Genomic DNA, 27,876 nt, shown 5'->3' with positions numbered 1-27,876 from the left:
TAATTTAACATTATCAACTTTATATACAGGTTTTTAAAAGGAGCGTAAGAGTGTTTCGAACTCAAGACCTTGACTTTCAAAGGTGTGATCTTCGCTATCTCACCGATTCTTAAATGGATAGTGCATCTATTTTATTTTATTTTATTTGAGGGGTACTTTTGGTTATTTGATTTGACACAACATCGGGACTTTATTTCCTTCTTTCCATCCAATAAATGCCTCTCTCTACTGTACGGATCGCGTAAATTTGTACAATCGCAGGGGTATCATCGACACATAAACCCCGGGAGGTAGAGAGACAGACTAAAAATCTCTATTTTCCGTCTGGATGACCTAACCCTAGATTACGTTTTTCTCCTAAAATCTTTTATCTTTTTTTAGCTCAAATCGATAAATTTTCTAGGAATTTTTGGATTTCTCTTCGATTCAGATGGAGAGCGTTTTAACGCCCATGGAGAAACAGAATATGGTTTCGTCGTTCCTTGAAATCGCTGTTGGTCAATCAGCCGAGACTGCAAACCAGTTCTTACAGGTCAGTCAGATATAAATTTTCTTCAAATATAGTAATTGATTTATGTCTTATTTAGTGCATTTTTAATTTTAGTGAATGATTTTTATTAAACAAACAGATCTTTAAAATTGTTTGAGATTCTGTTCCTATCGATCTTCAAACATCGTAGATTCTTTATGTGGGAACTAACAAACTTTGGGTACACTGATGTGTACACGGATTGAGTTTGATGACTGTCACTTTTGACTCATAATTTTAAGATTCTTGGCAATGTTGCTTAATGGCGGTGCAGGGATGCTACCACTGATGTTGATAGTAGTGTTACAATGCTACTACATTATTGCACCCGTGGAAAAATATTGGAATGTTTTGGTCGACAGGTAGAGACAGTATCAGTTTTTCTCTTGATTGAAACATTGTCTTGAGACATGACTTTAAATCTTGATTACACCAAGCAATTTTTAAGAGCTTCAATGCTCTTTAATGGGAAATTAATCATATTGAAAGGATCCTTCGAAATGATTGAGGTGATTTGGGTAATAGGAATCCTTCATGATCTGATTCCACAAATCACCTAGTTGTATGAATCACGCAAATCCATTGTCCAATGGATCTCACGTGCACGAATCGACAAGCAAGTGCAAAAAAATGCTTTTGTGGTTGATTGATTCAATGTTCCAATTAGTATTTCATGAACGTTAAATCTATTGGAACATTGAATCGTCAAGCATTAAACTTGGATGATCTTTTTTGATAAGTCTTAAGCTTGGATGATCTCTGGAGAAGTATGTAGAACTCCCAAAGTCCTTAGAGAATGTTATCAAAGGATATCTTAGATTCATAGAACATTATTATTTATAGTCACCCTCAATTAAAACCCTAAATTCAATATTTAATTTGTGCTTAAGTACAAATGTGTACTCTTGGAGAAATTCAACCCACTTGGCATGACTTGGGTGGGTTAATTTCTTTTGGAAGCTAAGATATCTCAGAGTCTCGTGATCTGAGAACAAAATGAATTCTTGCGGCAATAGATAATGTCTCCAATATCTTAAGGACTAGACTACCACATAGAATTCTTTTTCATAGGTGGAGTATTTTTGTTTTGTGTCATTTAGTTTCTCGCTAAAGTATGAAATCAAGTGATTTTCCTGGGTCAAGACTTCACCAATACCTATCCCTGAAGCATCACAAGCTACTTAAAAGACTTTTGAAAAGTCAGGGAGGCGCATGATAGGAGCTTCAATTATCCTTGACTTGATCTCCTTAAATGCCTTAATTGCGGCATTCGTCCATTTGAATTCCCCTTTTTGTATGCAATCTTTAATGGGGGACATAATGGAATTGAATCTTTTGATGAACCGTCTATAAAATGTAGCTAGACCATGAAAGCTATGGACCTCATGAATGTTTTGTGGTTCATGCCATTCCATGATTTTGACTTTCTCGGAATCTGTAGATACCCCGTTAGAAGAAACTATGAAACCTAAGAAGCTAACTTGATTGGCTATGAACGGGCACTTCTTGTGGTTAACATAGAGTTGCTCTTTCCTAAGAACATTGCAGACTTGTCTCAAGTGGTATAGGATTTTTTGTTTCTTCTAAGAGGTTGTAAATCAAAATGTTGTCAAAGTAAATCACCAAGAACTTACCTATAAAGAGTCTCAACACCTGCGTCATAACCCTCATAAAGGTACTCGGGGCATTAGTTAGCCCATAGGGCATGACTAATCACTCATACAAACCATCTTTTGTTTTGAAGGTGGTTTTTAACTCATCTGTTGGACATATGCAAATTTGATGGTAACCACTTTTAAGATCTATCTTTGAAAAGATAGTGGCACCTGCCATGATATCCAACATATCGTTAAGCCTCGGTATTGGAAACCTATACTTTATGGTAATCTTGTTGATTGCCTTGCTATCCATACACATTCGGCAAGAGCCATCCATTATAGGTGAGAGGAGGGTTCGGACAACACATGGATTCATACTCTCTCTGGTGAACCCTTTTTTTAGAAGCTCATCAATTTGCTTCTTTAATTCTTCTTGCTCAGTAGTGTTCATTCTGTAGTGTAGAAAATTTGGAAGAGTCATTTCGGGGATGAGATCAATTGCATGTTTGATATCACACATTGGGGGAAGCTCTTTTGGAAGATCATCATGAAAGACACCTTGAAATTCTATAAGCATGAACTCCACTTGTTCAGGAATCTCCATAGTTGAGTCAGGGGAGGCCTCTTTTGTGAACAATGCATAGATGATAGTCTCATCCTTCATCTCTTTCTCAAACTCTTTCGCTTCTATGATGTGGAGAGATTTTGACTTTAGCCCTTGACTAACCTCCATTATGGTATTTTTGTCCTTTTCCACAGGAGATTTGGGCGGCAAAGGGTTGAGTATGATTTTCTTGTCCTCGTGAGTGAAAGAAGATGAATTGGAATGACCAAAGATGGTTACATCGTTGTCGTACAACCATGGTCTACCAAGAATGATTTTACCTACATCCATGGTATAAGCTGCATGAGGACTTGACACCACAAGGCCTTTTTGTAAGATGAAAACTGAACAAGGACTTGATACCTCTGGGAAACTGGGACAGATAATGTATCTACCCATGCGACTCTGTAAGGTTGGGGGTGGGGTACATGGGTTAAGCCTAAGCGGGATATGGTATAAGCTGATACAACGTTTGTGCAACTCCCGTTATCTATAATGACTTTACAGTTCTTTCCCCACACTTAGTGTAAGTATGGAAGATAGAAGTCTTGCGCCAATCATCTGTGATAGGACGGACCTATAGGGGCATCGGTATGCATGGTGTCCATAACCATGGCACTCGTAACATTTTTTTTTGTTGTTCCCTCACTGATGCTCACCAACTATTTCCTTTGTCATCTCTGACATTGGAAGTAGTGCATATATGATTCCTAGGTGGCGGATTTCCTGGGTTAGGTCTAGCTCTAGGAGCATTAGGTTGAAACCCTCGGGTACGAGGTTCATATCGATTGATTACTTGCGGTTTCAAATACCTCTCTAACACTTGACCATTCGATAGGCGTGATCTAAGGTGCTATCTTTTGGAGCTGAAGGCATAAGCCCATCCTAAATCTATAGAGAGTCACACGGGGATTTCATTGACATCGCATCGCATCATGTATTCAACAAATTTTGCGAATGTATTCATTGACAATCATAGATCCTTGGCGACGGGTTTGTCATTGGTCTAGAAGTCTCTCTTGATAGGGTATGGGAAGATATTTCTCCTTGAGCTTCTATTTCATCTTTGCCTGATATACAATGTTATACTCATCATCTCTCAATTCTGCGTTCAATGTTAGTCCGATAGAGTTTGGCTTGGTCCACTAATTTCATCTTGGCAAATCTTACTCTACGATCTTTAGACATCTCATGCTACTAAAAAAAGTGGTCCATGTTTGATAATCAATCAAGAAAGGCCTTTGGGTCAAGTCGTCCATAAAAGTTTGGGGCCTCAATCTTGACACTACGCATAACTCTATCATCGGGATTATGAGGATCCCGAACCTCAACATGTCGATAAAAAAAAGGTAATCCACCTTGTTCTCCACCTTTACCTAAATTTGGACGTCTACCTTGACTTCCAATATGGATCTCAATGTCATCTAAGAAATCGGGGTTGTTTTGTAAGGCAAACTCCAAAGCGGTCAAGCAAGCATTGATATCAGTGACATTTTGAGCCACACAGTTTGAAAATGCTGCTACTGCTCGGGTAAGCTCAGTGAGATCCATCTCGAGGTGGTCACCCTTAATACTACGAGTGGACATATGCACTTAAGATTATGGTTTTCTAGAAGTTAATGCAATGCACAATGTAATCTATATGAATGCTAATCTAAATGCTTGATGACAAAAATTCTAAGCTAAACCTAGGCTCTGATACCAAAGTTGACGCACGACCATGAATGTTATCTTATGATGATGAATCTGAGATCAGACTTAATTACTATAAGTAATGTAAACATAAATCGTGAGCTCATACATTCATAGATATGTAAGAGAATCCAAGCGATAATAAAATAATCTTGAGGTTGGTTACAATTTCACAATAATGGCAATTCAAGTACTAATAATAGGTTTCAATGGAAGATAACTCTTCTTTTAGCCTAGGGTTTCAGTTAGATGCTCAAAATAAATTTCATAGTTCAATTTCAATTAAAAAAAAAAAAAAAAAAAAAAACGAAATAAGTAGTACTAATTTTTTGGATAACAAATTAAAAAAAAGGGTTTGGAGAAGTTGTAGGCTAAAAACGGAAGGTGATTAGGTTTTGGGTGGTTGTTAAGGTGGTTTGAAGCCATGCGGTTTGAGTAGGGAAGTGTTAGGTTGGGTTTTTATGGGTATTAGGGTTAGGCTTCAATGGATGAAGGAATTTTGATGAAGTTTTGGGTTATAGAATGGATTGGCTAGGGTTGTCAAAATAGAAAATTAAAAAAAGAAAGTGAGAAAGAAGATGTTAAGAAAATAATAAATACGTATCTTGATAGAGAAAATGAATGTTTTTTTGGACTCACTCCAAAATGGTCTCACACTACACCCATTGTTGGGAAGATCAAAGCTCAAATTTTATTTTTATTCATCATTGAAGAAAATTACAACAATAAACAAGTATTTATAATGTTCTCTAAACCCTAAATCTAATCTCAATCATCCAACAAATATAGTAAGATCTAATGGTTGTAAATAAAATTTAAACAACTTAAATAAAATAAAATACCATCTATGTCCCAATCTTGTAACTATATTTCCCTGGAATTTTCAGCATATGAAAACTCATTATAAAGTTACCAAATTGCCCTTAAGCACCTATGCTAACACCATATGCAAATAAAACAAGAAAATAACCCAAAATACTCATCCTAAACCCTAAAATACTCTCCTAAACATAAACTAAATAAAAACATGAAATATGATGACCCAGTGAGAATGATCTAAGTTCTTTTCCTCCTTTGGAATAGTTTGAAGGGTATGCTCGTGATGTCCTTATCACCACTTCATTTGATCAACAAGTATGATCGATTGATTGAAATTCATCTAAATTTAATAATTGTCTTGAGTTTTTTTAGACACTTTTTGATCCAAATTAATCTAATCCACCTAGGATTATTTAAAGGTATCTAAGTCAATTACCACCTTATGATGGTGTGATACAAATGGCTTGAACAGTTTGTTATTAGTCTTCAATCAATGACTGAAGTAACTGAGACAGATACACACGCATACATGGCCAATCACAAAACTTGCCAATTACAAATTTGGACTTAACAATATTTAGAGGATTGGGGACAAATCTTGGGAAAATATGGGGATGGCTTAGTAGGGTAGGGTTAGGGAAAAACATCTCTAAGTGAATTTGGGGAGTGGAAGGTTCTTCCCCAAATATGCTTTAAGTAAGTTCTTGTACTATGAATGATCATTTGAAAATGGGGGTTAAGTTAAAAAAAAATGGAAATAGAATTTAAGAATTCATGTTTTTGTATGAGTGACGGAGAATCTGTGGATCATACTCTTGTTCATTGTTTTTTCTCTCGGGGTATTTGGTCTTTTTCTCTCTCATTGTTTTATATGAGTTGTGTTTTTCCTAAAACTTTCCACATGTTGATAGAAAGTTGGACTTTAAATATTTTCTTGCATAGAAAAAGGTTCCTGGGGGCTATTGGCCATTGCTTGGGGTCTTTGGAAAGAGAGAAATAATAGGGTGTTCCAAGTAGGGGTGCAACTCAATTCGGTTTGTGGCTAAATCAGAACTGAACCAACACAGGTTGGTTCCACTAACTTAGAACCAGAACCGAAATGCCAATAGAACCAAACCAACCCAAACCAAACTAAGGTCGGCTCGGTTCTGTGGGTTACCAATATCCTATAAACTTAGTTGGAAACGTCATATTTTTAATATAAAAAAATTGTATAATAAATCATTAATCTATTTATAAAAATAAAATCATTAATTTATTCTTAAAGAAATCATTCATCTATGTCCTAACTCCTAAAATAATTCATATAATTGAATAAATTTATTTATTTATTTGTAAGGTTTGGTTCTCGGTTTGGTTTGGTTCTATAGAAGCCTTGAACCAGGACCTAACCAAATTGATCGGTTCTCCATTTTCTAAACCCAGAACCGAACTGCAACTTGTTCCAAACAGAACCAAACCAACTCAAAGCTATCGGTTTGGTTCGGTTCTCGGTTTGAACCGGACCAAGTTGCACCCCTATGGAGATCTTGGGGTTGATGTTTCTTTGGGCAAAGTTAAATAAGGACTTCATTGGAGTTTCTTTTGAGGACTTTATTTTTAGATGGGATCAACTGTGTACCTTATAGCATAGCTCTTTGTTGGCTTTGTCTGTTTTCTTTTTCTGCCTTTTAGCTTCTTTTATGGGGCCATCTCAGCCTCCTTTATTTTATCCTTTTGATATTTATAAAATTTTTATACTTATCATAAAAAAGAATTCTTGTTTTTGTGGCTTATCGAGGCATAAGCCTCAAGGTAGAGGCACTACCCTTGTCTGATAAAGGTATAAACTTCTTATATTTTAAGTTAGGCTTAAGCTTCAAGGAAAATTTTTGATTCTTTGCTCTGAGGTGTTAAGGCATTTTTCTTGAGATGAGAGCCTTTTAAAATAATGGCTATGGCCTATCCTAGGGTTGGTAACTTGGTATCATGGGCAATCAAAGTGGATGAATAGGTGCGATATACAAGCATCTGCCACAGGGACAAATCCTCTTAGGTTGAATTTTTTTTTAATTATCTTTTATGTATTTTTTTCCCTTACTTGCTTAATAGGTAAAAGGAACAATTTATTTTTCTTATTGGTTCTTGAATGTACTGCTATAATAATTTTCATTATTCTAAAACTTCATGATGGAATGGGTTGGTGATAGGCGACAAGTTGGAAGCTTGAAGAAGCCATTCAGTTGTTCTATGTTGGGAATGAAGCTGGAGGTTTAGCATCATCTTCTTACTCTCCACAAGTAGATGCTCCAGCATTGCCTACTCAAAAGTCAGGGTAAGTCTAAGAAAATGTTGGCTTTTGAAATGTTTCTTAAATTATTTTTGACAACCCAATTAAAGATTAAAACACACTTTTCAAACATTACAAAGGTTTGGCTCAAATTATAATCTCAACATTCTAAAACATTATAACACTTGTTCAAACAATTTCAGTAGTTGTTTACAATTATGATTAGGCTCATATGAAATGTTAAACCCAAAAAGCAGAAATCTAGCAAAAAGACAAGAGAGAGCTTCTATTGGCACCCCAACTTGTATTCATTCTCTATCATTCATTTATTTTCTTTATTTTTAATTGGGGTGTAATAAGTAAAAGTTGGGTGCCAGTAGCAGCTCTCTCATAATATCAGCTAACCATCTGTTGGTCGTTTAGGCGTACCCAGGCGTTGATGCTTTGTTTAAGGCATTGCATGCAACTTAATATAGTATGTCTTCTATACACAAGTGAACCTCTTATAAACTGAATTATAAATGGTCCTAATAGATTATTTTTAATCGATTTGTCTACTTCATTCATGTTTTGAGCCTTGATTAACAGGTTTTGAAGGCCTAGTTGCTAAGGTAACCTTCTTATTTTTCTATGCTAAGGGGGACTATGTGCAATACAAAAATAATCATCTCTCCATCTGTTTGTTTATAGTAGAGGGGCTATCTGTGTAGTGCAGAAGCAATCCACTCTCCCTAGCTCCTCTCTTATTCTCTTGTTTCTGTTCTTGGGATAAGGTCTGTTTCAGTAACACTAAAATAATCCTCCACAACCCCCATCCCTCTCTTCCTCTACTTTAGTTTCTCTTATTCTTCTGGTTCTTCTGGCTTCTTTCAATTTGTTTTCCTTGGAGAGGGATATTATATAACTAAAGAACAATTGCCACTCAATCTCTTTCTTGCTTTAGGAAGAAAGATGTATCTGTAGAACATAGAATCATTCCTATCTTGCTGTTCCCTTTCCTTTTGTAATTCTATTTTTTTTTGTTTTTTGGTATCATCCTCTCTTTATTGGTTTCTGTTCGTCGTCTACAAAAAAGAATGACAATAGGTATTTACATCTTTTTTTTTTTTGATAGGTAAAGATGGGCTAGCGGTTAGCATAAGAAGTAACATAAATGATAATCTTTTTTTTTGTTACATATATATGCCTATGTGATTTATTACTTTTTCTATTTTATTTGGCATGTTATTGTTATTCTTTAATTCTCAAGAAATAAGTTTACGAATAAACAAATAAATTTTTTACTTGGGCTTCACCTCATTATCTCCTCACCTGACGGACCCATATTAACTATGTGTTGTCTAGTGCTTTTGACTACAATTTTTGTTTTCTTTCTAAAATTAGCTTCTCTACCTTAATTTAGTGAACAGGAAGAGGAAACTAGAATCGAAGATGTCGGACAAGATGATGGAAGTGAAGAAGTACGGGCTCCTTTACCAGTGAAAAGAGAGGCTTTATACGATGATGCTCTGTTATATAGGTGTGGTTCAGTCCTTTATGTGGCATATCATTTGAATTATGAGGGATCCATAGATTTTAAAGCTCAGTCAGCAATTGGTTGCTTGTATTGTTCTTTGTTTTTAATGGGTTGTTTATTTTTTCTTCTGTTGGTTTCATGAGAATTTGTAGATTATACATCGTTGACAGTATTGGCTTGTTGGAAAGTATATCTAGTTATGGTCTAGGTTTTAATTCATCTTTGATATATTCTGAGAACTATATTTGTTGACTTGGCAATCACTTCCCATCCTTCATGAAAATACAGTATTAATGACTTGTTATGGTTCACATTCTTTAAATTATAGCTGCCTAACATGCACATCTGTGTTCTAGTGGTAGTAGACTCTTTTGTTAATTGTCATGTCTTTGTTTTTTTTCCTTGTTTATCATCGTGTCACTAAATGGTGCACTCTCTTTATCTTTATTTCACTGTAGAGCCTCAAGAATGGGATATCCATCAAATGAAGCAAGCTCTTTGGTTGCATTTCGTAATTTTGACGAGGAGATGAAACGTCCTGGAATTTGGGAGTCTGAGCAAAATGTCGCATCTACAACAGACAATTCGCGAGATAATCTTGCTTCCCTGTATCGTCCCCCGTTTGCCTTGATGCATCATGGACCCTTTGAAAAGGTAAGGGGTATTTCATTTAAATAAACCTTCCGTGAGCACATGGTTGCCTTTTCAACTATCAATTGTGGTTATAGTTCTTTATGGTTTTATGTGACCATGCTTTGAGATATCTTCATCAGGATTGGATACGATATCGGTGTTGAATGTAAGAGTATTTCAAGGGAAGGAGCAATCACTTAGGAGATAGCTACTGACTTTTTAGGGTTATTGTGTGTGTGTGTGTGTGTGTTTGTTGCAAGTTGTTTTATGAGTTCAAACTTGCATCTTTTGGATATATACTGTTTAAGAGGCATCTTATGTGTTGTTTGGGTTGAGGTCAGAATTGGTTGGTTTCCTTGTATCTAGGTGGTCCACTTGACCTCCTTTTCAAAGTTAATAAATTTATACTTTTCAAAGAAAAAAAATTGAAGATTGATAACAACTCTAGTTTGAAGGAACATTCAAATTGAAGGTTTTGTTAGAGTGAGAGTAAGACCAAGAAAGACATGGATTGAGGTACTGAGAAGTGTTTGATCATGTCTATGAAGACCAACAACAGCCTTTGTTAGAAGGAATGTGCAAATCGAAGATTCTCACATAGCAGAGGAAGACCAAAAAAGACAGATTTAGGTAGTGAGAGTGGATACGAGCACATTGGACTCAATAGAAGAGATGCCTTTAGACAGAACTGAACATATTAGTTAAAGTTGATATGGCTGGCCTTGGACCTGCAGTTCGGTTGACTTATTGCAATTCAACTTGGAGGCCGTGGGTTCAAGTCCAGTTTTTATTTTTTTATTTTTTATATTCAACAAGCAATAGAGTGACACCTATTAACAGTAGTGAACACGAATATTGTCATACCAATAAAATAATAATTTTTTTCATTACTTCTGTTTTCGAATAGAATATACTTTCTGTGCTGAGATTCCATTTTTTTTCCCACTAAAAACTAGTCTATCCTTCCAAGTCAATGTAAACATTTCTCTATATTTGCATAAAGCATCTGTCCTATGGTTTATATTACCAAAATTAGAAGAATTGTGAGATAATTTGAAGATATGAAAAGGGAAAGGATGTGCCGTTTTTGGAAGTCTGTTACAAGTAGTTGTTGTTGTAGACTCTTATCGATTTCACCCACAAATCTTTGCCCCTTTTTTTATAAAATTGATCTAGGTATAAACGGTTTTTCAATTGATTCATTTAATGAAATTAAAAATGTGGGTCATGGATCAATTTGAGGGGTTTCCTTCGCCCATTTCTTTCTTTCTTTCCTTTTTGTTTGTTTGTTTGTTTTTTGTGTTTGTGTTTTTTTGTTTTTTGGCTATTTGATTCCAATACTTTGTTACTTATCATACTACGCACAAATGTAGGCAAAGCAAGCAGCTTCAGTCCAAGACAGGTGGCTTCTAGTGAACTTGCAGTCCACCAAGGAATTCAGCTCTCATATGGTAGTATTTTTGTGCCTTTCCAATTAGTTTGAACTTTTTTGTTATTTGTGGGAGTTTGGCTCAATTTTTATTTTTCCATGTGAAGCTTAACCGGGATACATGGTCAAACGAAGCTGTGGCTCAAACTATCAGTAGTACTTTCATCTTTTGGCAGGTTTGTAGTGTGACCTTTTGTAATGATGCCTTGGTTATTTTCATTATTGTATTTTTGAACCTTCCATTTAGCACTTTAACTTGTTTTTATTATTTAAGTTTGTACCTTTTTTTTATGTGTGTACTATGATTTCCATTGCAATCCAGCACCTTGGATTCAGTGCATGTAATGCTTTTTCATAAATTTTGATTACAGAAATGAATGTTTTTTAATGCCTGTATTAGGGATTATTTTTGCACTAAGAGAAAATTTGGGCAATCAGTTACTGGAGACAGTTCATTGTTGCCTTGTCATCTAATATGGATACAGGTTCGTAACACAAGAAAACACTTATTAGTGTTTATGGTGAGGAACAGCTATTAGTGTTTATAGTTCGTAATCACCATCGCCATTATCCTCATCAACTTCATATGTTTTGTCCCAACTAATTAGGGTCATCACAAATCCTATTTCTCCATTGAACTCTATCTAGGGCTATCTCTTTTGTCAAGGCATGTGTCTCCAAATCATTTTTTTACTACCTTAATCTACGTCATTTTCGACCCTCATCTTGCCTTTTGGTGTGTTTAACATGAGCCAAAGTACTCTTTAGTGGTGTCATTGGTAATCGTACGTGCCCAAACCATTTCAGTTACCCCTTTATGGTTGTCTAATAATGCAATGCCTAGTATTATTTTAAATGCATACAATAATATTGAGGACTAAAGTGACTTATTTAAATAAATTTCTTAGATTTGCATGTTTAATATATACATTATATATATATGGAAATGTTTGGCACCCTATGTTTTGCCCTACATATTTTGTCTTACATGGGTTATAAGTTTTGTAATGGGTTGATTTTTTGTGAGGATGGTTTCTATGATGAGTAGATCATCCTCACCAAAAACCAGTCCATTCCAAAACTTCTAGCCCCATGTTTACAAGTTGAATGATTGTGGACCGTCCATTTTTTCGAAACCATTTTTGATGGGGTTAGAAGTTTTCGAATTAGCTGATTTTTGGTGAGGATGATCAAAAACTTCTAACCCATGTAGGAAAAGACACGAATGGCAAAACATAGGGTGCCGACCATATATATATATATATATATATATATATTGTATCGTAGATTCGTAATCATCCTCATCCTTTTTTTTCCTGATTAGTTCCTCATCATCATCATCATAATCCAAGCTTTATCCCAAAATTTTTAGTCAGCTGAATGAATCTCACTCCTCCCTCTAACTAATTTAAACCAACATTCTATGTTAATATGATCTACTCTTTTACTACCACAACCCAAACATCCTTTTTGGTAATTTTCTTACCCTTTTAAAACTTTCATTTTTCATGTTCCTTGTAACGAGGGCTATTATCAATCATTGTTTGCACATAACCAGACATCTCTATCTACTTTCCCTTAATTTATCATCGTTGAATTTGTTGTTTCATTACCAAGCATTCAAATCTATAAAGCATGCCTAGTTTTACTATATTATTTTAAAAAAATTCTTGTAGTTTATTTAAGATGAATTGGTCTCATAGAATTCCTATAATTGGATGGGAAATGTCACACCCCCAAATCCAACACGAATCCCAAGGATTCATCTGCTAGTTCTCAAGGCATGATTATCTACCCAATCCATGATGACATATATAATAGACAATAATTTGTTCAATTGTTATTACGTAGTGGAAATAATACTAATAACCAATAATCAGAGTTGCGAAGTTAACATCAATCATAATTCAGATCCATAAATAAACCTCAAAGACATAATCTTCCAAACTATATAGGGACATAAAAATTAATTATATTGAATATGACGACACACAATGCCTAGACATGAAGTTTCTCCAAAACATAATAGAAAACAAATCCTAATCTTTAATAAGTCTCAAACTGCAGGAGGTTGTTGCTCGTCAATATGATCCTCCTTATCGACCTCTTCATAATACTCTTTTTCATACATTGGCTCTTCTATAGCCTAGTAATCTAAAATGGTGAATGGAAGGGTGAGTAATGGGGAGTTACTCAGCCGGAAATATACCGTTCTAACATCTAGTCACAATATGCAATGATAAATCATGTTGAACATTTAAATAAATACAAGGCTTATCATAACATAGCATTCAAATAAAGACTAAATGCAAAGAAGAAACATTTGTAATAGTCATCGATTTGTCATTTCTATCATGCTTCAGAATTTTTAAAGTAAAATATTTGTCTATCATCACATGATAAATTAAACATACATAATATAAACACGGTGTTGTAATCGATAAGAGAGTTGAGGAACACATTGATATAACCGACTCAGTTATGAAAAATCGATATCCTAATACTTAACCTCCGGTGTGGAATGCCACCGTTCTTATCTAATTTTGTGGCCGATCTAGCATACTATAATTGGGTGACTATTTGTCCAGTTCAGATTAGTTGTTGACTAAGAACCAAATACTGAGTCTAACTAACGGTGAGATTGACCGTTTGACGACTACAAACTCTTAGTAATGACAAACTAGCCAGAAGAGATTCGTGTCTAAACCTATCAAGAGGCAATACGCGTGAACCTCGACTATCTTTGCACTATACAAAGATGATCGTCTTTACATGCAAAAGTTCATCAGGAAAGAAGAGAAACTCCCAGATCTCACAGGTTGTACTACTTTCCAAAGTATCCCATACTACTAAGGAGTAGAGGACTAACAAGTGTTTCTGAAAATATAGCAACGCATCACTCTTTCTAGGTTTTATACGATCTGTTTTTTATAAGCAAAATAGTTTTGTTTGAGTACATATATATCAAATTACATTCTTTTTAGAAATATTTGAGATTCTATAATATCAACTAAATCCATATGATGGTCTTCATTGAGTAGAAAAGGCTTGTAAAACACGATAAAACAATAAATAGTTAAAGCTGTGAAAATTTGGCCAAGTGTTGAAAATTTGATTTTTCAGAGTTCTTCAAACATAAGACGGATTTTTGGAAATGGAAGTCTTAATTACGAGATTTGATGTCATATAATTTTTGGAGCTTAATTCGAACAAAAAACTTAGATTTTGATCTTTTGAGATTTTGATTTTTAAATCATTTCCAATGTTTCCAAATGGGGGGTATTCCTTTATTTTCATTAAATAACTTAAAGCTAAATGTTTTTAATGAAAATAAGTTGCTAGATGTGTTCGATATTATGTTGGAATGTGTTTGACATTGTGTTGAAAACGTGTTTGGCATAAAAAAATAACGATTTCGTCATATGGCGATTTTGACATAGGTTTTGAGAAAATAACGATTTTGACTTAGTGATTTTGAAATTGCTATTCTAGTGACCAGACCATTATAGTGGTTTCCAAATTGTTATAATAGTGGTCCAAGGGGTGAAACTTGCATTTTTCAGGATTTCCTCAGGTTTTTTTTAAAAACTTTGCCAAAACTTGTTTTATCCATTTTCTTTCTGAAAACTTGTAAGGAAATATAAAAACAACTCATTTAACATAAAAGGAAGCAAATTTATTGAATCAAATACCTAAACATGCATGATTTATAAAGTGAACCAACCCTAAATAAGAAATCCAACCAAAATAATTTTGATAAATCTATGTTTCTTCAAAACCTAGCAACTAAAAGGTAGTAGGGAAGATTTCCTACATGTTTTCCTTCTTTTACGGTACGTTTTCATCAATATCAACTCCCAACAATGCTCCTTGCTCGAAACCTGAAACTCAGATTTTGTTCCTAACGAAATCTCCCCGGTTTAAATCGATGATCTTGACGAGGTGAAGTTTTTTCTCTTCTTTGCAAACTCTGAATCTCGCTCTAGGGTACTCAAATTATGACTTGAAGGTCTAGGGTTTTGGGTGTTCTACGTTGGAGAAGAAAGACGAAGAAGAAAGAGAAAATCTGGTTTTCTCTATCAAATTTGGCATTTATAAGATATCAAGGATGTAATGGCAATATATGTAATTATTTTCTTTTGTTAATAACTTAACGCTCGAGACTCCGATTTACGCAAACTTATAATCCATTTTGGATTATTTTTTGATACGAATCTAATTGTGTACTCATATTTTTTTAAAATCTCTTTTATAAGAAGCTCATAGTTTGGTTAACCACTTATGCATGTTTATCGAGGCACTTGCTAATTTCTATTAACTCTTCTCTCCCAATATTTTTGTAAAATCATTTCTAAATATTTATTACAAATTCTTAGAGATACACATGGTATAACAATCAACCACCTCGAGATACGAAATATATTTTAAGACATTATAAGATATATCCCCTTAAGCTTTTATTTATTTTTTTTCTTTTAAATATTTCTTGTGTTAGATGTCCTTCTCATTCTTCTTTATTTATACATTGTAGTGATTGTAGCACTCCTATCTTAAAAATAAGTGTGGCGTTATTAATGAGATGCTGACCATTGGTTAATGAAATAATAATATTTTTTCATTAAGATTCTTAACTACGAGGTGTTCACTAAATTATTATTATTATTATTATTTTTTGATAGATAAAGGGTAAATACAACAAACAAAAAGGTAAGGTCTAGGTGACCAACCCAGAATAAAGAAAACAAAAAACAGAAAAAACAAAGAGCCAAGGCTCTGAAATACTATAGACGTTTTCCCATCAGACTAGGAAATCCTCAAAGAAGACCCCTTTGAACTCTTTGAAGATTTTGCACCAATAAAATAAATGCCCAAGAATTGAAATGTTGATCTCTTGGTTAGAAGGTGCCCTTCTTTAGAAGGTTCTAGTTCTTTCCTTCCAAATACCTCAAGTAATTACAAATGGAGTAAGACTCCAAATCAACCTTTTTGAAAAGCAAAAGCTCGCCCACAATTGAAGCCATTCTCCAAAACCCCCTCTTAGTGTACCCAACAAACAACAATCCACTCCAATCAAAGACAGATAGTGAGCCCATTTATAAAAAATAAAGGTGCACACTAGTACCATAATTACGTCGACAATTCTTTTGTTGAGCATGTTTTCCTCCAATACTCTTACCCATGTTTGTATCCCATAATCATTTCAGTAGGTTAAGCATCTCAACCATCTCCAAGATAATGGGATTATGAGAGAATTTGTGAAGTGAGAACCATAAATCGATGAGAATCTTCTTGTTGAGTCATTGACCCTACACCAAACTAATCAAAGGGAATTGTCACGTCTCAAAATCCTAACATGCATCCCCATGATTAAATGTTAGAATCTCGAGTTGTAAGACATTTCCCATGTAGTGATAAAGACATAACTCAATAATTTCAAACAATGATATTATTCTCACAATTCCCTTTATTTATGTATAACATAAGGAAATATTGGAACATACTGCTAAGAATATATTAACCTACTCTCTCAACATAAATTGGCATATCTATCGACACTAAAAACACACAAACCTACTGATCTTGAAATTACAACATCCTAAAGTTGATCATCGATCATTGGAACTTCCTAAAATTGAGATGATTGGTAGGACGAGTAGCATGGCAGTTACCTAGTTGGAAACGCTTATTACTAAATCATAGTCCTAATATGCAAGTTAATCACACAAATTCATTTGTAAACAACGTGGGTTTATTAAAACATAAATCCATTTAAAAGATTTCAATTATTGTGAAATAAAATATTGTCATAAGCATGAAATACTTAACATACAACGTCAACCCATAACATAACATACAATGATAGAGTACTATCATAGAGAGTTGAGGGCTATGACTGATGTGAACATCTCAGTCAATAAATGACTGATCTAATACTTCACTGGTGTGGAACCCTATCATTAGTTCCTGATTCTATAGCCAGCTTCTACCATTCTTGGGTTACTAATTTCTTGGTTTAGGTTGGCTATTGACCAAGGCCTAAAGAAATGGGCCAATTAAGTGGGTCATTCTTTCTTGACTAGTATAGACTATTAATAGTCATTGACTAGTCATCTTTGTCTATGCCAATGGCGTGCATGTAATCCTCGGTAAAGCTCTTATCATTTATACAACTATCTTTACATCTTATTTTCCATTAAAGATAGAACGGAAATTTCCGGATTCCTATTGTGATGTTAAGTTCTTATGCATCCCATACTGCATAAGAAATCGGACATCGCAATTGTTATCCTAGAATAACGTGTCGCTTCAGAAGTTACACAACACATTATTCTTTGTAGGTTTTCACAGTTTCTTTAGTAGATCACTAATATAATATAGAAGTAAAATTTTCTTTTTCATTTTTTCAAAACATGAAAACTTCCATTTTTCTTACAAAGCATAAAACTTTTTCTTTTTGAAAACATAAAACTTTTCTCTTTTTCAAAAACATTAACGAAAAATAACAGCCAAGTATGTGAGTTGATTACCCAATCTATCACTCAACATTATATTCTCTCTTCCTTCTCTTTTTTTTTCCCCGTTTTATTTCATTTTTTTCGTGTCTTACACAGCAATGAGCCGAAGCATTTTAACTCTTTTTTTTCCCTTGTGTCTTACACGATCTTCGGATCGAAGTAGTCTCACATATCTCTCTTTCATCTCACATCTCACTTTCTTGACTTACACGACGTATGTCGAAGCATTTTACTATTGGGTACTCACTCCACATACACATTCAACTGAGAATCACGTTTTCAATAACATCACAAGTTATCACATTTCTAGTGTGACTTTACTATAAATAAATTATAATCTCTTTTAAAAATCTTTTTTTCCCATCAATCTGAAACTTTATTTTTCTTTACAAAGTTAATAAAATCATTTTTTTAAATTCACAATGAAATACAGGAACATCAAATATCTAATCTTTCATAAAATAATTCTCCTACTCAATTAATTAAAATCATTGAAAAACTTGTTACAATTTTTCATTCTAAAATTCTTTCAAAAATCCCTTTTTCTTTTCTTTTACCACAACAATATTTCTATTTTTAAATAATCATAGACTATGCTCGATTAGCTCAGAACCATGCCTTATTATTCCATTTAGTTTAATAATAAGAAAAATGATTAGTTTTCATTCAAAATCAATTTTACAATAAACACTTTTACAATTAAAACATTATGTTGCATGTTGGTTTTATGAACCAAAATCCCAAGTAACATAATTACATCGGCATATCAAAACTCTAATCTAACATGCATGAATTTGACAAAATACATATATTGACCATAAATTTTTGAAATAATTCATCATTCATTTTATAAAAAAATAATTTTTTATTAAAATGAATCTACGACTACAATTAAGAAATTGGAAGGTCCCTACCTCATTGGATTCAATTCTTAGCTTCAAACCTCGATGTCCTGAATTTTATTCAACTAGTCCAGCTTTTTATTTACTTTCACTTCTTGAAGCGATCAGCACCTAAATTAAAAGTCAAGAGACAAACAACTTTAAGAGTCGATAATGCGGAACGCAACCGATGATGATAATTACCACAATTTTATTTCGCCAGTGGCGAAATCTTTCCAATCGAGGAGAATTGATGAAGACATCAAATCTTGAGAGTAGATTTTAGATTTTATTTAGATTTCTGTTTTAAGGTTTTAATTTTATGTTTTTGGGATTTATTTTGATGTTTTATTGGCCCATAGTCCTAGTATAATATTTAGGGGCAGTTTAGTAATTTTTATTTGTCTTATATTTAAGTTTTTTAGAGTTTAAAAATTAGGGGAGAGAAAATTACGAAAATTAGGTTTATTTTTTGGTATTTTAGTTTAATTAAGATTCTTAGATTTATTTTCTTTATATAGATTGTATTAGGGTTTATTTTTATTGATAACAAAGATTTTGATGAATAAATAATGAGTTTCTTTCATGGAGTGAAGTGAGTTCTCCACCATTCTTGGTTTTTAATCCAAAAAACCCTTGGTGTGATTCCTTTCCCCATTTTTTTAACCCGTATTTTATTTATCTCTTTTCCAAATATTTAACCCTTAGTCCTTTCCTTACCCTACAGATCTTTAACCATTTTCATTGGGATTGTGGTCATCATTGAAATAAAATTTTCATTTTACCTGTTGGGTTTACCCAGTCCTAAACCAAATTCCCTAAATCCCATTTTTTATTTCTCCCCCACCGTCCTGCATCAGTTGACTCTCTCAATAGGTTTAACAAAATGGAATATGAATTAGCTATTTATATTCATAAATATTCTTCTAAAATATCCTTTTGGATCAACTAACTTAAACATCAAATCAAGCTCACGTAAAACTATGTTTCTCAACAGTTCTAAACCAACTAACAATACATGATTGGCTAAAAAACTATCCCAACACAATTATGATTAAAAATAATTAAATTTCATAAAATTTATTACGTATGTTCCTTGAGATACGTAATACATTTTAGGGCATTATAGGAATCTTTGGGAAGGTCCATATCATTTTCTTTGGAGAAATTGAAACTCATGAAGAACCTCTTATGATCTTTGTATAAGGAACTCTAATCAGAACAATCTCACTTCATAGTACTGGGTGGTTTAGCAGTGCAACTGGATTGACTGCCAATTAGATGTCTCCTTCATTGTGAATAGAAACTTAAAAATCAGGAAAGAAAGGAGTTGAACTAAGAAATAAGGGGCAAAAATCCGCTTAGATGTCAAAAATAGTCATCGTCATTTAAGCCTTATTATCCCAAATATTAGGGTCAACAATGAACAAAGACTACAAATGCTTGAAAGTTCACGCCAAGATTGTTTTTAACAACCCTGAAAATTCTGTTAAACAATAACGACATAGATTCTTAAAAAAAAAGATTGATATATAACTTTTCAAAAAAGAAGAAGATTGATATATGGAAGATAGAAGTTGCTAACTGAATACTGACATGGATACAAAATCATTTTCTGAAGAATCTTTCATAGAAGTCGCATAAGTAGCTTTTTTCCATCATTGATTTAATCATGAGTTAATTGTAACTTTTCAATAAGACAAGAGTCACATGACTCTTTACAAACTTCGCGATTAAATCAACTTTTTTATTAAATAGGAAAAAAAATGAAATATGACAGCGATCCACTAGTAAGAGAATATGACCTTGATAAAGAAAATGATGACCATTTTACTGATAAAGCATAAGATAAAAAGGATCCAAATGAGGATGCCATTGATTTTGATGTTTTTGACCTGTTGATGAATCCTAGCTCGGAATCATGGTTGTGATCTTTTTTATTATTCGTACGTGGTTTCTTGTTGTGGATGCATGCATGATATCAGTGTGGGGTTTGGTGATTGATTATTGTAGTTTAATAAGGTATTTGATGATAATGATATAATATGAAAACACTACCTAGTAGGAACTATTAGACAGCCTTAACCCTAGCTCGATTTTTATTCAAAATTTTTTCCCTCATTTTACTAAATTTTCCTCTTTCCGATTTATTACTGAACCCCGACTTAGTGACTATGGCCCTGAATAAAACTGAGCTTTAAAAGCCTCTCATCAAGGCAAGTATAATACCCAATCCTTGGGTGAACCATGAAAATATCAAAGTGTTCTGCCCAATGGCCACAAAAGCCAATAAAACCAGGATCTTTTGGCCCCCTCAAGCCACCACTAACAATCAGATGAATTATTTTATGTTCAAACTGGTCAAGAAACTTAATGAGAGTTGGGAGTATGCTCCTCTGTTGCCACCTGAGCCTCTCTGCAAACCCTTCACCAGTGTACACCTCCACATGCTGAGCCAATACTGTGGCTTCCTTATCCGCTGAGTCTGACAAGCAACACTCATGGTAAACTGGTGTTCAGGCTCAGTAGGACTGACATGTTAATGTTTGATCGGATTTTGTACTTGGGGCTGCACTGGATGGGTCAGACCATGGGGAGGGCCATCTGTGAGATGTGCAGAGAAACTTGGCAATCAGGTTCATGGAGGACTCAAGAGTGGTCCTTCATGTTCTTCATTTCAGTTTGACTGTCATCTTCTCTAGTCCAGTGTACTTGTGTCATAACTTGTATATTGTGTGGATTCTATTGGTAAGCATTTTCCCTTTTTTTGATTTAATATGTTAATACCCAGGGGTTATCTGTACACTTCTAAGTATTTAATGTCATTGTATATTTTTTGTGCAATACCAGCTGTCTGTTTTTGAGAGCTTCTATTGGCACCCCAACTTTTACATATTACACACCCATTTCTTAAATTATTTATCACACCCCAATTAAAGATTAAAACACACTCTTCAAACATTACAAAGGTTTGGTTCAAATTATAGGCCCTGCTTGGTACACTAAAATCATTTGAATTTGCAAATGATTGGCACTGCAAATGTTTTGCAATGAATGGTTTACTATTTGCTTGATAACCATTGGAAAATCTCTTGTGAATCTTTTTTTGTGATTGGTTGATCTTTGCAATAAAAAATTTCATTTTGCAAATGATTTGAGGCACTTTTTGTGCCGCAAATCATTTGTTGAAATTTCTTAAGAATTTAGGTGATCCATGCAAATTTTTTGCAATGCAAATCATTTGCATTGTCTAACCAAGCACCAGTAAAATTGATTTCAGAAAATTATTTGAAGCATAACAAGCAGGGCCATAATCTCAACATTACAAAACATTATAACACCTGTTCAAAAAATTTCAGTAGTTGTTTACAATTATGATTCTGCTCATATAAAATCCTTAACCTCAAAAATAGAAATCTAGCAAATAAAACAAGAGTTTCTACTAGCACCCCAATTTTTTCTTATTCTCAACCATTCATTTATTTTCTTTATTTTTAATTGGGGTGTAATAAGTAAAAACTGGGGTGCCAATAACATCTCTGTTTTTTTTTTTTTCCTTCCCTTTTTTGATAGATTAATATGTTTTCCTCGCTCTTTAATGGCATAACGTTTCGTTTGTTTAAGTAATGCACTTCAGTTGATGGTATGATGCTGAGTGTTTTGTTGCACATCTGATCAGTGCTCTTCTGATTTGCTCGTGTCTCTGGCTTTCTTTGCTCATGGATGACCATAGTTTTTCGAGAGGCATATGCTTAAAATCTCTTACTTCTGTCTGTGGGCTTCTCAAAATTGTGGATGAAATGATGAATATGGAGTGGCAGCATTGTCTTGCTCAATGGATGCATGTTATATACTCTCAATTTCTATTTTCTGAGTTGGACAGAGGTGGTTCACACATGAATTAGAGGGAGAATACCAACATGAATATTGGTTTCATATCTTTTGTTTTACATGATTTTTCTCATCTTTTAATTGTATGACCTATAGGTTTATGATGATACTAGTGAAGGCAGAAAGGTCTGCACCTACTACAACTTGGATTCTATCCCTGTAGTTCTTGTCATAGACCCCATCACGGGGCAAAAAATGCGGTCATGGAGTGGTATGATTCAACCAGAGCGGTTACTGGAGGTATTAATTAGAATTCATATCTTGCTTTTCATTAGGCCATAAATCCGAATTTAGTGGGTTTGGACCTTTGGAGAGATTTGAATAAAAAAATGGATCGAATATGGTTTGATGTCCTTGATTTGAGTCGGACCAGGGTCTGATACGGATACATCCTTATATCCACCTAGATCCAAATAATATAATGTTTTGAACATTATATTTTAGGATTTTCAAAATATCCTTCTCTATCACTTCAATATAACATGAACCTTGATAAAGTAAAAGAATTATAATGGTAAAATAAAATAGTATAGCAATTAACAAAGAAGTATAGTAGAAAAAATGTTGAAAGGTCTGGAATTATCTGACCCACCAGACCTGAATCAAGCAATTCAGTTGGGTGGATCTGGATTAAGTGAAAGCAAAATAATTCAGATATGGTTTTGTCTAGTCAGATCTGAGTCAGATATGTATTCGGATCCATTTAAAAAATCAAATCTAGATATAGATATATTTGGATTCGGCCCGTATCCGACCCATTTTAAGCCCTACATTTTCATCTATCAAGCTATTCATATTATGTTTGTATCAATTCATCATGGCCTACTTTATAGTTTGAGTAGGAAAAAATGGGCTACAAAATTTGTATATAAAATTAAGTTTTGGCTAAAGGTTTGTTCTAACCTCTCTAATTATCAAAGCATTTTATGTCGTTTAGGATCTACTACCATTCATGGATGGTGGCCCCAAGAACCATCATGTGGCTCTTCCTCATAAACGTCCAAGAGAAAGTCCTCAAACTCATACTCACAAAGTACAAGGTATTTAAATTCTGTCTATTTTCTTCAGTTTAACATCTGATATGCAATGCTACATGGTGGGATGGAGTTTGCTTTGACCATAAAAACAAAAGAAGTGAATCAGGATAGGTGGAAAGTGAGCCTATTTAAAAGAAGAGAGCTTCTATTGGCACTCTAACTTTTGCTAACGGCACCCCCAAGATGTGTGCTAATTCTTTGGTGATTTAAATATGAATTGGGATGGCGTTAGCAAAAGTTAGTGTGGCAATAGAATATCTCTAAAAGAATCTCTCTTGATATGTAATTTAGCCTCAGGAAAACTGAAGCAATTTTGCCTGATGTAGAAAGGATAACTAAAGAAATCTAACATCTAAATGAGCATTCATATGTCACCGATTTGGTATGCATGCCCACCAGAAGTGATATGGATTCATCCGACTGTTGCAAAGAAGAGGATATTCATGTTATTAGATTAAGTTGAATTTAGAATCCATGACAAGGGCATTACTATTTTTGTTAAACAAGTATGATCAGGTTCTTCTTTGTGGAACCCAACTCCTTATGAATGCCACATAAGAAGAAGTAAAAGATCGTAAGGGCCGATTATCCTGACCAACGTGGGACACATAATTTAAGTCCGGGTTTGTGTTTGTTATTTTTTATTCTTTATTTTTTGAGTTAAGTATGCAATGCATCACCAAGTAGATGATATGTGAACCTTTTTTTTTTTTAATCTTACTATTTATGATTTGGTCTACATCCCTTCAGATAAAAGTGCTACACTTTTTTATGTATGCTTTGTGATTAAGTTAAAATTCGTGATTTGACTATCAATTTTTTTTTTTACATTGATAAGCCTGTTTTCAATTGAAATCAGTAACTCATTGGCTGGTGGGAATTGACCCCAGGCCGATTTCAATAACGTGGAGCACAAAAAAATTATATAAATTAGAGAATACAATAGTTTTGGTATTCTTTTGCTTTTCCTCGACTTTAGAACAAAAAAAAAACAGAAACTTAGTATATTATTTTACTAAATAAATAAATTTATTCATTTTTTTTTCTTTTGCCATGTGTTTGTCTTCAAAGGATTGGATAAGCCCTTGGCACGGAGTCCTATGGACTAATTACAAGAATACCACTATTACCCAGAATATCCCTATAACATGAGGTATCAGCTGTTGAATCATCTCCTTATTGGCACCATGAACATGTGCCAAATTTAGTCTAATAATATCCTGTGTGGTTTTTTTTTTGGGGAGGGGGGGGGGGGGGGGTTTATTTCGATACTAGAGGGACCCATTCTAAAATCTCTTACCTTATCCGATGTGGACTTAAAAACTGCTTGTGCATGAACTTTGGAATGGAAGCACATGTACTTTTGGCCATTGATCTCTAATTCTACGAACACTTCTCCAGTTTTCTTTGAATGGTCCATATCTTTTACTCAAATAATCTGCTTTTTGCTGAGGAATATCTCCACGGTGATGAGATTACTCCACTCAAGATCAGCTTGAAATGATTATCCATGTGGCTACACAAGCGCCAAATGACATTATTTTGGGGCCCAGATGAGTAAAAGGACGATTGTTGGTGAGAGAACTCATCCTCTGTACTTTCTAAAACATCTAATCCTATCATCATCGAAGCCTTGTCCTAAAAATATGGGGTCGGCTAAACTTCTCATCTTATCAAGTGTAGTTTTGAAATGCACGTTCCATAATTTTTCGAATTGTAGTACACTTCGGGGCTAGAACAAATGTCTGAATGGCTTACTTTTGGTAAGGAATCCAGAATCTTAAGGGAGATAAATGTAAGGTCTTGATTTCGATGGGTTATTATGCAGCAGCAGATGAAACTACCGAAGAAGATGACGAGTTGCAGTTGGCGTTGGCAGCTTCTATGGAGACCACAAAAGATCCCATTAATCCAACAACAACTACCGATAAAACTGAACCCAACATTGATAAAGAGGCAGAAATGAGTTCAAGTAAGAAACCTACATATCCGCCTCTTCCTGACGAACCAAAGGTCGACAGAAACCTCCTCTGCAGGGTTGGGGTCCGTCTTCCTGATGGACGTAGGCTTCAGCGGAATTTTCTCCGGACAGATCCAATACAAGTATGTTTTATTATTATTTTTTTCTTGCAAGCATATAACTTCTCATATAGAAATCTTTTCTTGGGAAAACGATCTCAGAACAATGTATTTCCTTCCTGAAGAAATGTTTGATTTATACCTATAAGTAAATGTCAAAAAGAAAGTAGTTTTTAGTTTCAGCTATTGGGTAGCTTGCCCTAGGTAGGGCATAAAATGGGTCGGATTTTATACAAAATCCAAGAGATCCCAATCGAATTTAGTAGACCCAAATAAAAAAAAATGGGTCGAATATGGGTTGATGTCCCTTGATCTGAGTTGAATCTGGCTCGGATACAGATCCATCCCTATGGATGCCTAAATCCGAATGATATATTGCTTTGAAAATTATTTCAAAATAGCAATTAGAAAAGAAATATAGCACAAAAATGTTGAATGGTCCGAAATTATCCAATCCGACCAATCTGAATCAAGTAATTCGGCAGGGTCAGAGCCGGATTTGGATTTAGTGAAAACAAAATGGTTTAGATCTGGATGTACTCAGATCTGGACCGAACCCAACCCATTTTAATGTGTGCTGCTTGGTGGTTTTGCAGTTGCTTTGGTCCTTCTGTAGCTCTCATCTTGAGGAAGCAGAGTCGAGGCCATTTCGACTAACCCAAGCTATACCAGGGGCATCAAAATGTCTGGATTATGAGATCAAGCTAACCTTTGAAGAATCTGGGCTCGCGAATTCCATGATCTCTGTTACTTGGGAATGATTACAAGCTTCTTCATCTTTGACTAGTTGAATCTGCAGGGAAAGAGTTTTGGTCTCACACTGCTTATTTATCTCCTCTTGGTTGGTTTGTTTTTTTTTTTCATCTAAGTTGGAAGTCTGGGATTTGGTGGAATGAATGAATTTCTGTTTAATGTAATATGTATATACTACTCTATCTATATATACACCAACTCTTGTTGGAGTGACTGTCTGTGTCTGTGTCTGTTTGCTTTCAACAGCCTCTCTTTGACTTAATTGGCTGAACATTGCATTTAAGTATCAGACTTTGTAAAGTGAACTTCGGCAAATTATAAAAAAAATTAGGTGATTTAGACTTACTTCTCTACGTTTTGCTAAATTTCAGAGATGGTCATCTCTGAAATTGACCATGTTTTGCTAAATTTAGACTTACCTATGTTTTGAAATTGATGACATGTTTTTCTTGACCTAGGTTTTGTCCAAGGGACTTAACATAAAAATTACCAAAATGTCCTTACCTTCAACCGTTAATTGAAACACCTTGATTTGTTTTTCCCTAGCAAATCTGTCATCTTCAAAGCTGTTAACCAAAAAATCATGGGTTTTCTGCCAAAAATCAGTCAACTTAAATGCCTTTCAACCTCTGAGAAGTTATTCATTCATCCTCTTCCTTCAGAATAAAAATCTCTCTTTGTTCTTGAGGTTAAGTGCAAAATGTTTATTTGAGGGATAAAATCAAGTCGTTATCTTTTAGGTTGAAGTTGAGGGCATTTAGGTTAGTTACTCTACAATATGAGAGAATACCTAAGTGAAAGAGGGGAATGTAGGTCTCCCGTAATGTTGACCAAAAAAATATTATGGTTTTTCTCATATCATGAGATTCACTGTTGTTTTCTTTAATAATTTTTGTTTGTTTTTTTTTCTTCTTCAGAGAAAAGTGGATGCTCATCTGTCATTGTTTATATTTATGTAAAAAAACAGAGTTTTGAACTAAACCGGTGGTCCAAACAGGTCCAACATAACCACCAAGGGGGTGGCTGAATGGTAGTAACTTGGGGTCAAGGAATCTGCTCTTTCTATGGTCTCAAGTTCAAATCCCACTACCCATAAAAAACCTTGGTGGCCACGCACTGCTCCACGTAGTGGGGTATAGCCTGAGTGCGGGGCATAGGGACTAGTCTGGTGCGCGCAAGCTGGCCCGGATACCCTTCGTTATCCAAAAAAAAAAAAAAAAATAGGTCCAACATGTGTTCAATTAGAGCTGAACTCATTGAACCAGTTATTTTACTTTAACCGTTGTAAAATACAATATTTTAAAAAATAAGTTAAAAGTTTTTTGAAAAAAATATAATTTTATTAATAGAAAGATCCCATAACCAAATATATATTCAATGGGAAAATTTGCCTTCTCATATATACAAAATTTTTTTTTTTTTTTGAGGGGGGATGTATTTAATGTATAGAGGTGGTACCAGGGAATTGTTATATATATATATATATATATATATATATATATATATATATATATAGGGAACGGATCAAGGGACATATGAAAAAACATATGTAAAAACAATGTAACATTAATAAATTTTCAAAATATGGGTCAAAAGTTTCGGATTGAGCTGATTTTTTGTGAGGATGATCT

At 34.3% G+C, this 27,876-nt stretch overlaps 1 protein-coding gene across 3 annotated transcripts; it reads left to right on the top strand.

Moving 5' to 3' along the window:
- Positions 1-210: 210 nt before the first annotated feature.
- LOC147409988 (plant UBX domain-containing protein 7-like) lies at positions 211-26,590 on the top strand. Of its 3 annotated transcripts, none has more exons than XM_086432181.1 (10): positions 211-532; positions 7,432-7,556; positions 8,914-9,030; positions 9,486-9,681; positions 11,034-11,111; positions 11,197-11,265; positions 22,473-22,616; positions 23,314-23,416; positions 25,239-25,516; positions 26,089-26,590. In XM_086432181.1, the coding sequence occupies exons 1-10, from the start codon at positions 431-433 to the stop codon at positions 26,251-26,253; spliced, it is 1,377 nt and encodes a 458-aa protein (XP_086288307.1). In that variant the 5' UTR covers positions 211-430; the 3' UTR covers positions 26,254-26,590. The 3 variants fall into 3 exon arrangements, with proteins under 3 accessions (XP_086288307.1, XP_086288310.1, XP_086288309.1); XM_086432184.1 differs by having other exon boundaries at positions 213-532; positions 25,245-25,516; XM_086432183.1 differs by having other exon boundaries at positions 214-532; positions 25,242-25,516.
- Positions 26,591-27,876: the final 1,286 nt, after the last annotated feature.

Source organism: Akebia trifoliata, chromosome 2 (assembly GCF_017979445.1).
Source record: "Akebia trifoliata isolate Shusen 1 chromosome 2, ASM1797944v1, whole genome shotgun sequence".
NCBI lineage: Eukaryota > Viridiplantae > Streptophyta > Magnoliopsida > Ranunculales > Lardizabalaceae > Akebia > Akebia trifoliata.
Note: the sequence above shows the minus strand (reverse complement) of the source record. Positions and strands in the feature narration are given on the sequence as shown.